The 12760-nt window shown below is 48.9% G+C and overlaps 1 protein-coding gene across 17 annotated transcripts in view; it reads left to right on the forward strand.

The window, feature by feature from the left end:
- ENOX2 (ecto-NOX disulfide-thiol exchanger 2) overlaps positions 1-6310 on the forward strand; it is a 155609-nt gene extending 149299 nt beyond the window's left edge. For 10 of the 17 annotated variants that reach the window (XR_010590186.1, XR_006175186.2, XR_010590190.1 and 7 more), the window contains one exon: positions 4862-6310. Coding sequence is in view for 7 of the 17 variants with exons in the window: in XM_065556370.1 (XP_065412442.1) it covers positions 4862-4993 (132 nt within the window). In the remaining 10 variants the exon portion in view is untranslated. Of the gene's footprint in view, positions 1-4613; positions 4763-4861 lie in introns of all 17 variants that reach the window. The other 7 variants (XR_010590187.1, XR_010590185.1, XR_010590184.1 and 4 more) reach the window with 1 other exon arrangement.
- The last annotated feature ends 6450 nt before the right edge of the window (positions 6311-12760 follow it).

Below are 12760 nucleotides of genomic sequence, written 5' to 3' on the forward strand. Positions count from 1 at the left end.
CCTTCCTTATTCTCACCACAGGACCTTCCTCCAGGTGTCTGATAACGCTTGTGCTCCTCAGTCCTCCAGCAGCACACCCACACCCACACCCTCTCCCTCTCAGCTCCTTGCGCCTCTTGCTCCCAGCTCCTCACACTCTCGCACTACAAACTGAAGTGAGCTCCTTTTAAAATCCAGGTGCCCTGATTAGCCTGCCTTAATTGATTCTAGCAGCTTCTTCTTAATTGGCTCCAGGTGTCTTAATTAGCCTGCCTGCCTTACCTGGTTCTAGCAGGTTCCTGATTACTCCAGTTCAGCCCCTTCTCTGGTCACTCAGGGAACAGAAAACTACTCATCCAGTGACCAGTATATTTGCCCTCTACCAGACTCCTGTACCCCACTAGTCTGGGTCCGTCACATATCCCTCCCCCCCTGCTCAACGCCAAGGGGTTGGGCAGCTTGGGACGCCAGACAATGCACACGTGACAAGCCATCGGCGTTGCCATGACGGCTCCCTGCTCTGTGTTGCACACGGAACTGGAAAGGTTGGAGGGATAAGAACCATCTGGTCACCCTTGTGTTCTACCAACCAATCAGGCTGCAGATGATAGACCGAAGTTCTCAGAGTATGTATATGGAGCAGCGTACAGAGGTCCTTCATTAGCTTTGACATAAATGGGGTTCCTTGGTCGGTTAATATCTCCTTCGGTAGCCCCATTCGGGCAAAGATCCCCACCAGCTCTTTGGCTATAGTTTTAGAGGCCGTGTTCCGCAGGGGGACGACTTCTGGGTAGCGAGTAGCATAGTCCAAAACAACAAGTATATATTGGTGGCCCCGAGCCGTATTCTCCGGGGTCCCACTAGGTCCATGGCTATTTGCTCGAAGGGGACCTCTATGATGGGAAGGGGTACTAAAGGTGCCCTCAAGTGGGGACGGGGACTGTGCAGCTGATACTCTGGGCAGGAGGCACAGTACCTCTGCACTTCTTCATGTACTCCAGGCCAGAAGAACCGTCATAGGACTCGTGCCAGGGTCTTCTCTACCCCCAAGTGCCCCCCCAAAAGATTAATACAGCGTTCTGGTGTTTCTGAGGTACTAGGATCTGCTGTACCTTCTGCCCCTGTACTGGTGCAACCCGGTATAAGAGATCCTTCTTCATTATGAAGTAGGGTCCTGGTCCCTGGGTTTTCCCTTCCACGGGGACCCCATCTATTTCAGTCACCTCCTTCCTAATGTTGTCATACCTTGGGTCTTCTGCCTGGTCCCGTCCAAAATTTCCTCTCCCGGGGCTAATCTGCCGAAGATCTAGGGGCCCAGTCTCTGTTGCCTCTACTGGTTCAGAAGCATTAGGGTGGGGGTCAGACTCAGGTGCTTCTCCCTCCTGCGTGGCCTCCTTTTCAGCTGCGCGGGTCCGCCTACCTACAAGAGCGACCCTCTGGCTTTTGGTCAGTATTCGGGTTCCCAAGGCCTTAGCTGCCCTTCTTTCCCTTTTTGTCTTTCTACCCTGTCTGGGAGTGGAGAACAAATCTGGGGATATTTCAGAGAAGATTGGGGGTTGACAGTCTGCTGTGGATGCCTCACCAATTTTTGGGTCCCCATCTTTCTCCAATCCCCCTACCGGGAGTAAGTTTCCAAACCCTGGGAAGTCCCTCCCTATGAGCACTGGGTATGGGAGTTTAGGGACTACACCTGCTGCTACCTCAGTAGTGTTCCCTTGGATCTCGATTTTTACTGGGATGGTGGGGTAGTAGCTAACTGTCCCATGGACACATGTTATCCCCGTGCGTTTAGCCTGTAGCAGCTGACTATGCTTCACGAGCTTCCCTGAGATAAGCGTGATAGCACTCCCCGAATCAACCAGTGCCGTGGTCCCTACCCCATTTAGTTTCACTGGTCTGGTATACATATGTGGGGTTAGTGAGACCCCCACAAGGTGGAGTAGGGAGCATGGATCTGCCCAGTTCCCCAGGTTACACTGCATAGGCTCCTCAGCATTGGGACACTGTGCAGCTATGTGTCCCCACTCCCCGCAGGCATAACATCTGTATGGAGCCCTAGGCGTTCCCTGGTCTCTTGGTTTGGGCAGTCTAACATCACGATCCTCTTCTCCCTCAGTGCTCCAACTCTTTGTGGCCTCTGATGGGTCTTCAGCCTCTCTCTTTTTCCACCTGGGCCCTCCTGGTGGCCCAATCACCCGAACTTTAGGGCTTGGTGCTGCTAGTTTAACCCGGGGTGCCTCTTCCTTAACTGGTCGGGTCAGCTCCCTCGCTGTCCTTCGCCTCTCTACCAGGGCGACAACCTCGTCATAGGTGGAGGGTTCGTTCTGGCTTACCCAGGCACAAAGGTCTGTTGGTAGTCCCCTCATGTATCGGTCGATGACCAGAACCGCTAGTATCTCTTCCGGACTCCGGGACTCTGTTTGCAACCACTTTCGTGCGAGATGGATAAGGTCATACAATTGGGACCACGGGGTTTTGTCTTCCTGGAACCTCCAACCGTGATACTGCTGGGCCCGCACTGCTGTCGTTACCCCAGATCTGGCCAGGATCTCTGCTTTCAGTTGGGGGTAGTCTGCCGCAGCCTCTTCAGGCAGATCATGGTAGGCTTTCTGGGCCTCCCCACACAGGAATGGGGCAAGGATGCCAGACCACTGATCTCAAGGCCAGGCCTCCTGTAGGGCTGTCCTCTCAAAGGCCAGAAGGTATGCCTCTACATCATCCTCCCGTGTCATTTTCTGCAGCCAATGGCTGGCCCATATGAGCTGCGTCCCATCATGGCTGCGATTCAGCTCTGTAAGGGACTTTACTTGGTTTACCAGTTCCCGCAACATAGCTCGGTCTTGAGCAGCCTGGTCCATCAGCAGGCGATTAGTCTCTTGCTGCAGCCGAACTGCCTCCGGTTGGGCAGCTGCCTGGACACAGGTAGCTTCCTGCTGGGCCGCCGTAGCTTGTATCAGTGCCCGCACTACGTCATCCATGGTGGTGAAAAAAAATAAACCCTGTCCCTTTTTGTTGTGTTTCTTTTTTTTTTAAATCGCCCTCCTTCTTCTGCCGCGCTGTGCACCCCAAGATCCCACCCCTGACACCAGTGTGACAAAATTCCTCCTCTATCTTGGTGGGTCCTGCGCTTATTGGCGGATTTTCTTGCCTCAGAGATTCACCATGTGGGTTGGGGAGCAGCCCAGAGACCTTCCCCTCTGAAAGAACCCACAGTCCAGGTCAATTGGGAGGTTTGGGGGAACCCGGGCCCGCCCTCTACTCCGGGTTCCAGCCCAGGGCCCTGTGGACTGCAGCTGTCTATAGTGCCTCCTGTAACAGCTGCATGACAGCTACAACTCCCTGGGCTACTTCCCCATGGCCTCCTCCAAACACCTTCCTTATTTTCACCACAGGACCTTCCTCCTGGTGTCTGATGATGCTTGTGCTCCTCAGTCCTCCAGCAGCACACCCTCACCCTCACCCTCTCCCTCTCAGCTCCTTGCACCTCTTGCTCCCAGCTCCTCACACTCTCGCACTACAAACTGAAGTGAGGTCCTTTTAAAACCCAGGTGCCCTGATTAGCCTGCCTTAATTGATTCTAGCAGCTTCTTCTTAATTGGCTCCAGGTGTCCTAATTAGCCTGCCTGCCTTAACTGGTTCTAGCAGGTTCCTGATTACTCCAGTGCAGCCCCTTCTCTGGTCACTCAGGGAACAGAAAACTACTCATCCAGTGACCAGCCCTCTACCAGACGCCTGTACCCCCACTGGTCTGGGTCTGTCACAGAAGATAGCTGGAGAGTGAATCCTGAACTACAGTTCTCCCAGCCCCGAAATGTGCTACTCTGTGCTAACCTAAGGGCTTTCCAGTGCTGCATTCCAGTTGACTAATAAGACCTACTCTTCTTTTGAAGAGGCTGTCGGGTGTCACTGCAAATACTTACTAAGGTGCATGGATCCCTGAAGAATGTAAAAGTCTCTGACCAGGAGTCTTTCTCAGTTGGACTCAGTTGGGTAGAACTTATGGTGCAAAACAGAGGCTCAGTCTCGGACGTTTTGAAGCTGTGTGCCCTGCCCTTAAGGAAGGGTGGGACCCCTTGGGGGTCTGCATTCTGAAGGGATTCCTCCAAGGGACTGTTTAAAAGCTGGGACATAGCATAGATCCTGTGTATCCATGACAGAGAGCAGCAATATGTGTTTCAACTTCTGGATTTTCCAAAGACTGTTAAGGTCTTCCAGGGAAAGTCATGTCAGGATCTGATATTTGAAACACAAAACAAAATTTTGTGCGGGACAAAGCAGAAACTAGCAGGTGGCCTTTCCTGTTCATCCAGGTGTAACAGAAAAAGCAAGAAACAAAGTAGGGTTTGATTTGCAGTTCCCCTTTGAAGGGGCTATCAGTGCTGCGATTGTTTAGTGTCTCTCTAGAACTCCATTTGCTGATTAAGTGGTTCCCTGGCTGTTACAGACAAGCACCTCCAGTAGATGCACATCGAGATGTGACTTGAATATTTTGCATGTCTGTGATTCCTCTCCCCCTTCAGAAGATATTCTTGAGTCCATAGCAACATTCATTTGCATTTTGTTTCTATTTGAATCCATTATTTCAAGTCTCATAATTAAGTAATGAGAATAGTTTTTCTTCCTCCTCTTTTTAGTATTCCTTATGTCTGCAGCCATCCCTCCTCAAACTGTGATGACAACACATCTCATAACTTAACCAGAAGCAGGCTGGGTCACCATTAGCACTTGGACGGGCGATCTCGGGAAACCCTAAATACTGCAGAAAGTGGCGTTTGTGCCTGGGGTCAGCATTTTCAAAACTGCAAACATGTAGCTAGAGAGTTGGGATTCTCAAGCCAGAAGTCAGTTAATTTTCAGTAAAAGTTTCACTTCTTTCCCACAGATTTGTCCCGCTGAAGTGGAAGTTCTGATGAGCAGACTGCAGCACACCTTCAAACAAGAGCTGAGTGGTGTTGGGGCTAGCCTGGAGAAAAGATGGAAATTTTGTGGCTTTGATGGACTGAAAATGACTTGAATTTTCAGCTTGATTGGCTTTGGTCATTGAAAATAATGACAGACTATGTACCTCAGACAAACCTAGGATGTTACTCTAACCTACATATACAATGGTTTTCATGAATAAATTATAGATTCTTTTATGGAATATCCCATGACTGAAATCACAAATGTAAGACAGCACCTAGCAGGAGACTCATGGAAGAAATTCAAATGAATCCCAGGTGCTGTAACTTTTTTGTTCAGTTGTCTTTTGTCTTATACTTAAGTACTGTCCAACATGTTCTATGAACAAACTCTTTGCTACTGTTTGACTTTTTGATATATTTTAAACCCAGCTAGCTAACTAATGTTTTGACAATTTGTATGTGTTTTGTGTCCCCAATCTCTCTCACCATGCATGTTTTTGCTGTTGAGAGCAGCCATACACTATAATATGGAATAGCAAAAAAGAGACTTTCTGGCTTCTAGCATTAACAGAAGGGGAAAAAATCAGTATTTTATACAATTATATGCTAGAAATTCTGCACATTTTAAAAGAGAAGAGGAGGTTTATATGACTTTGCAAAATGCTTATGAGCCTAAAGGTCACTTACTTTACAAAGCTATTTTCTCTACTATATCAGATATGAGACTTTTTCAGATTTAAAAGCAAACCTAGATTAAAGCCAGTGTCATGGCAGCAACACAGTGTGACGTGTCCACCCTGTGCGGAATCACTTTGTAAATAATCTGATTTTAAAGGGGAAGGGTATTTAATTTTCTATACAGCTGGGAAACAAGAGTCCTAGTAAATGCCTGTATTTTAATAGTGACCTCTCCTTTGGGTTTACCATTGTCTGTCTTTCATTGCCTTTGTCTTGCTGAACTGTGGAAGAACTGCTGCTGCAAGGGTCATAAACAGAGCATTTCCCTCCTCTTGAATGTTTCTAAAGAGTGGATCTGTGTATTCATAGCAAACTGTGAACTGCTCAAACCATGGACAGGGATTCCTGAGATATGGGGAGACATGAGAACACAACCTCCATTTACAAACAGTGCCTATTGCACACACGTCCTGCCAGACACCGCCCCATTGGCATGGTTGTGTACTCCGTGTCATTTCATGTGGAGATGGAGACAACTAATGGAACTGTTCTCTTCAGTTCTGCTCTGTGAGATTCAGGCTGCGTTGGCCTGTGGTGCTTTGGGGTGTGGGTCACTCGCTGTCACGAGTCTAGTGCTTGTGCTGACTAAGCAGAAAGCAGGTGGAAAGCATTTCAGGGAACTTGTAAACGCCCATGTCACAGCTGTTGAAAGTTGTATTTTTTAAAAATAAAACTTTTTTACATCCTAATTTTGTCTTTGTAAATTTCTTGATTCCTGTTTTATTTATTCTGTACCTAGGAATAATAGAATAACAAAAATAATAGGGACCTCGATAGGTCATCTAGTCCTGTCCCCCACACTGAGGCAGGACTAAGTATTATCTAGACCATCCCTGACAGATGTTTGTCCAACATGTTCTTAAAAACCTCCAATGACAGAGATTCCACAATCTCCCCAGGTAATTTGTGTCAATGCTTAATTACCCTGATGATTAGGAAGTTTTTCCTAATGTCTAACCCAGTGGTTCTGCAGCCCAATTAGCTCACAGCTGCAGTTCAGTGGTGTGCTAAAAAAAAAAATCTGGCCCCTGGCTGCCCGGCCCCTTGCGCTGGGATCTGGCACCCAGCTGCCCGGCCCCCCACGCTGGGGTCTGGATCCTGGCTGCCGAGCCCCGTGCCTGGGGCTCTGTCCTGGTCCTGCTTTGTGGAGGGGTCTCTGGGTCGGGGTGCTGGACATAGGGGTCTGGGCAAAGAGGTTTTTTTTGGGTTGGGGGCGCTGTCATTCTCAGTCTGCGGCCCACAATGATAAATAGGTTGAGAACCACCGGTCTAACCTAAATTTTCCTTGCTGCAATTGAAGTCTGTTATTTCTTTTCCTGTCCTCAGTGGATAAGGAGAAAAACATTTCACTCTCCTCTTTAAAACAACCTTTTACATTCTTGAAGATTGTCATGCCCTCCCTCAGTCTTCTCCAAACTAAACAAACCCAGTTTTTTCATTCTTTCATCATAGGTCATGTTTTCTAGACCTTTAATAATTTTTGTTGTTCTCCTCTGAACTTTCTCCAATATGTCCACATTTTTCCCAAAATGTGGTGCCCGGAACTGGTTTTTAGAGGTTTTTAAGGTCAGGCTTGACAAAGCCCTGGCTGGGATGATTTAGTTGGGGATTGGTCCTGCTTTGAGCAGGGGGTTGGACTAGATGATCTCCGGAAGTCCCTTCCAACCCTGATATTCTATGATTCTATGAACTGGACACAGTACTCCGGTTGAGGCCTTACATGTGCTGAGCAGAGTGGAAGAATTACTCCTTGTGTCTGGTTTACAACACTTCTGCTAATACATCCCAGAATGATGTTCGCTTCTTTTGCAACAATGTTACACTGTTGACTCATATTTAGCTTGTGCTCCACTATGATCCCCAGACCCTTTTCTGCAGTACTCCTTCCTTTCTAGGTACTCATTTCCCACTTTACATTTATGCAATTGATGATTCCTTCCTAAGGATAGTACTTTGCATTTGTCCTTACTGAATTTCATCCTATTACTTGAGACCGTTTTTCCAGTTTTTCAAGATCATTTTGAATTCTAATGCTGTGCTCCAAAGTGTTTGGTATCATCCACACACTTTATAAGTGGACTGTCTAAGCCAGTGTTTCCCAAACTTGGGACGCCACTCGTGTAGGGAAAGCCCTTGGTGGGCCGGGCCGGTTTGTTTACCTGCCCCGTCTGCAGGTTCAGCCGATCGCGGCTCCCACTGGCCACGGTTCGCTGCTCCAGGCCAATGGGAGCTGCTGGGAGCCGCGGCCAGTACATCCTTTGGCCCGCGCCGCTTCCAGCAGCTCCCGTTGGCCTGGAGCAGCAAACCGTGGCCAGTGGGAGCCGCAATCAGCCAAACATGCGGACGGGGCAGGTAAATAAACTGACCCAGCCTGCCAGGGGCTTTCCCTACACAAGCAGCGTCCCAAGTTTGGGAAACTGCTCTAAGCCATTATCCAAACCATTTATGAACATATAGACTAGAACTGGTCCTAGGACAGCCTGTAGGACCCCACTTGATATGTCCTTCCAGTTTGATTGTGAACATTGACAACTACTCTGAGTACAGTAACTCCTCACTTAACGTTGTAGTTATGTTCCTGAAAATTGCGACTTTAAGTGAAACGATGTTAAGCGAATTCAATTTCCCCATTAGAATGAATGTAAATGGGGGGGTTAGGTTCCAGGGAAATGTTTTTTGCAATACAGTACAGTACTATAGTTGGGAGGTGCCCACGCCTTACCCCACACAGGCACAGTCCACTGGCACTGGAGACAATGAGGCAGGCAAGGAGGCTGAAGGTGCTGTAGGCTAGGAGAAGCACATTGCGGCAGCTTCCCCTATTCTACAAGCACCGGTGGCGGGGGGGGGGGGAGGTTCAGGAGGGTGGGGGAGGAGCAAGGACACCACACAGGCTCCCACTCCCTCCCCTGCCTCCTGAACACCACAAGCCAGCTGATTGCCACAGGCAGGAGGCAGGGGAGGGAGGGGGGAGGTGGCCGCGTCCTCGCTTCTCCCCCCTTCTGCCCGCGGCAATCGGCTGGCTTGCAGCGTTCAGGAGGGAGGGGGGAGGAGCAAGGACTCAGCATGCAGGCTCCACCCTCCCTCCCCTGCCTCCTGCCCACGGCAATCAGCTGGTTTGCGGCGTACGGGATGCAGGGGAGGGAGGGGGAGCCTGCGCGCCGAGTCCTCGCTCCTTCCCCCTCCCATCTGAACACCGCGAGCCAGCTGATTGCCGTGGACAGGAGGTGGGGGAGGAGGCGGAAGGCGCTGATCCGCGGGGTCTGCCGGTAGGTGGGAGGCACTGTGGGGGGGCATAGAGGAACTGATCGGAGAGGGCTGCACAGTGAAGAACACACGGTTGTAGGAAAATCCAGGACTGGGAGTGTGTTGGGGTCATCCTGCACATAGTAACCAATGATGCTAGAAGCCAGAGTGTGGCTGGTGTGTTGCAAACTGCTGGGATCAGAGCTGTTGGATCAGGGCTGCAGCTACACACAGACACCCAGGGTGTGACCTGCATGCTGGTAGGCTGGTTGTGAGCAGCACAAGTTGGGAGCTAGAGAAGCAAAGCGCTGTGAGGCACCCAGGGTTACAAAGCATATGGTGACACAACCCCTCACTGGTCTGGATTGAACCCCAGAATGTGACACCCACAAACTGATGGTCAGTCTGAATGAGTGAATCAAGTGTTAGAACAACACTTGTGCTGCTTCAAGAATTTCCACCAGATCAACTGGTCGAGCCTCCTACCCCAAGCAGAGTTTGCTTACAACAACACTGATCACATCCTCACTCTATGCAACCTGTGGCTTCCACCCCTATCTCCACCCAGCCATACCCATCAACTCCACCAATCCCGATGGTGAGGTGTCGTCTCGGGTTGCGCCTTCTGATATCCCCACCAACTGCCACTAGCTTTCTTCTTCTCCGCCACCTCCACCCATTTGGCTCAGATCTCCCCCACCTTGATTATAGTTTTGGGCCTCATATCTAGGATGTACCTTTGTATTTCCTCAGGAACACCCTCTAAGAACTGCTCCATTTGTATTAGGAGAGACAGCTCTTCCAGAGACTTAACATTTGCTCCTGATATCTAGGCATCCACATTTTTTACAATGTGGTAGGCGTGTCGGGAAAATGCCACGTGTGGTTTCCACCGTAGGGCTCTGAACCACCGATGGGCATGCTCGGGTGTTAGCCCCATCCTAATTCTGGCCTTGTTTTTAAAAAGTTCGTACTCGTTCATGTGTTCTTTAGGCATTTAAGCTGCCACCTCTGCTAAGGGTCCATGTTGTGGCCTCAGTTCCAGCATACATTGGTCTGTAGGTATGTTGTACCCAATGCAGGCCCTTTCAAAATTTTCTAAGAAGGCCTCTGTATCATCGCCTACCTTGTATGGGGGGAATTCTTTGGAATGGGGACCGGTACCTGGAGAAGGATTGTTAGGGCTACTTGATTGATCCAGCTTAGCCTTTTCAGCTCTAAGTGCTTCAGTTCCACTTCCAAACGCTTCATTTCCAAGTGCTTTGCCTCTCTCCTCTCCTCCGCTTCTGCTTCCAAGCGCTTTGCTCCCTCAGGCAGCAAAGAAAAGAAAAGAAAAGAAAGAAAGAAAAAAACCTCCCTGGCTTTGCAGGTTGCCGAAAGGAAAAATATATCTTTTTAAAATCCTGAGGTCTGTGCTTCTTGTTCAAAATGATCCCACCGCTCTACCACCATGTCATGGCTGATTCCCCACTCTGGCACTTCGAGTGCCGAAGGTGGGGGCCTGCAAGGATTTTAAAAATTAATACTGGCCAGTCCAGGCTGGTATTAAATTCCCAAGGTCACAGCTTCTCTCTGACCTTGGATGGGTAGATTCTGCCACCACCCAAGTGCAAATCCCTCCCCACCTTTTTAGAGAACCCAAAAAGGCGCACTTGGGAATTCCTTCCTGTGGGGGTACCCTCAAGCCCTTTCACATCCCCTCCGGGGAAGAGCTGAGAAAGAAAAACAAAGGAAATCAGCCGTTGTCACCAGCTAATTAAACAACATATGCACAAACCTCTTAGGACACCAAAAATCCAATCCTGTTCTTAAAAAAGGCGAATTTTATTAAAAACAAAAAAGAAAGAAAATACATCTGGAACTTAAGCTTTTGCTAGATTTAAAAAACCCAATTACAAAAATTAAGCATCAAGATAGCTCTCTTGAGGTTCAGCTTAAAGGTTACAAGCAAAACAAAAGCATCTGGGGTTAGCACAGAGGAGTCCACAAGCCAATAAGAAATAAAAGAAATAACCCTAATCGCGTCTTCCTCGACATTCCCTGATTTACTTACATAATTGGGGTTTCAGATAAATAGGGTTAAGGTATAGAATCATAGAATCATAGAATATCAGAGTTGGAAGGGACCTCAAGAGGTCATCTAGTCCAACCCCCTGCTCAAAGCAGGACCAATTCCCAGCTAAATCATCCCAGCCAGGGCTTTGTCAAGCCGGGCCTTAAAAACCTCCAAGGAAGGAGACTCCACCACCTCCCTAGGTAACGCATTCCAGTGTTTCACCACCCTCCTAGTGAAATAGTTTTTCCTGATATCCAACCTGGACCTCCCCCACTGCAACTTGAGACCATTGCTCCTTGTTCTGTCATCTGCCACCACTGAGAACAGCCGAGCTCCATCCTCTTTGGAACCCCCCTTCAGGTAGTTGAAGGCTGCTATCAAATCCCCCCTCATTCTTCTCTTCTGGAGACTAAACAATCCCAGTTCCCTCAGCCTCTCCTCATAAGTCATGTGCTCCAGACCTCTAATCATTTTTGTTGCCCTCCGCTGGACTCTTTCCAATTTTTCCACATCCTTCTTGTAGTGTGGGGACCAAAACTGGACACAGTATTCCAGATGAGGCCTCACCAATGTCGAATAAAGGGGAACGATCACGTTCCTCGATCTGCTGGCAATGCCCCTACTTATACAGCCCAAAATGCCGTTAGCCTTCTTGGCAACAAGAGCACACTGTTGACTCATATCCAGCTTCTCGTCCACTGTGACCCCTAGGTCCTTTTCTGCAGAACTGCTACCTAGCCATTCGGTCCCTAGTCTTCTAGCAGTGCATGGGATTCTTCCGTCCTAAGTGCAGGACTCTGCACTTGTCCTTGTTGAACCTCATCAGGTTTTTTTCGGCCCAATCCTCTAATTTGTCTAGGTCCCTCTGTATCCGATCCCTACCCTCTAGTGTATCTACCACGCCTCCTAGTTTAGTGTCATCTGCAAACTTGCTGAGAGTGCAGTCCACACCATCCTCCAGATCATTAATAAAGATATTAAACAAAACCGGCCCCAGGACCGACCCTTGGGGCACTCCGCTTGAAACCGGCTGCCAACTAGACATGGAGCCATTGATCACTACCCGTTGAGCCCGACGATCTAGCCAGCTTTCTATCCACCTTACAGTCCATTCATCCAGCCCATACTTCTTTAACTTGGCGGCAAGAATACTGTGGGAGACCGTATCAAAAGCTTTGCTAAAGTCAAGGAATAACACATCCACTGCTTTCCCCTCATCCACAGAGCCAGTTATCTCATCATAGAAGGCAATTAGGTTAGTCAGGCACGACTTCCCCTTCGTGAATCCATGCTGACTGTTCCTGATCACTTTCCTCTCCTCTAAATGTTTCATAATTGATTCCTTGAGGACCTGCTCCATGATTTTTCCAGGGACTGAGGTGAGGCTGACTGGCCTGTAGTTCCCCGGATCCTCCTTCTTCCCTTTTTTAAAGATGGGCTTTGATTTGATGCTTTTTCATATCTGGTTTTAAAACTTTTTACAGCATAGCTCCAGCCCTGTCCTGCTCTGTCCCCTCTCTCCGGAGAACAACAACAGACAAAGAGAAGGTTTCCCCCCCCCCCCCATTTTAAAAAGTTCTACCCTTCCCATTGGCTCTTTTGATCAGGTGCCCACTCCCTTTCTTTTACCTATGGGCTTTTTTAACCCTTTACAGGTAAAGCAAGTAGAGAATAGCTACTAACAGGGATTTTGTAGCTAACTGGCTGGCTGGGTGTCCATAAAAGGTAGCACCCCCCCTTCATTTATCACACCTACATTGACAACACCTCCTCTTACTGAGCTCATCAATCACTGTCACCTCTGGTGCGGATGCAAACACACGACTAGTATGAGGTC

This window comes from Chrysemys picta, chromosome 9, assembly GCF_011386835.1.
Source record: "Chrysemys picta bellii isolate R12L10 chromosome 9, ASM1138683v2, whole genome shotgun sequence".
Taxonomy (NCBI): Eukaryota; Metazoa; Chordata; order Testudines; family Emydidae; genus Chrysemys; species Chrysemys picta.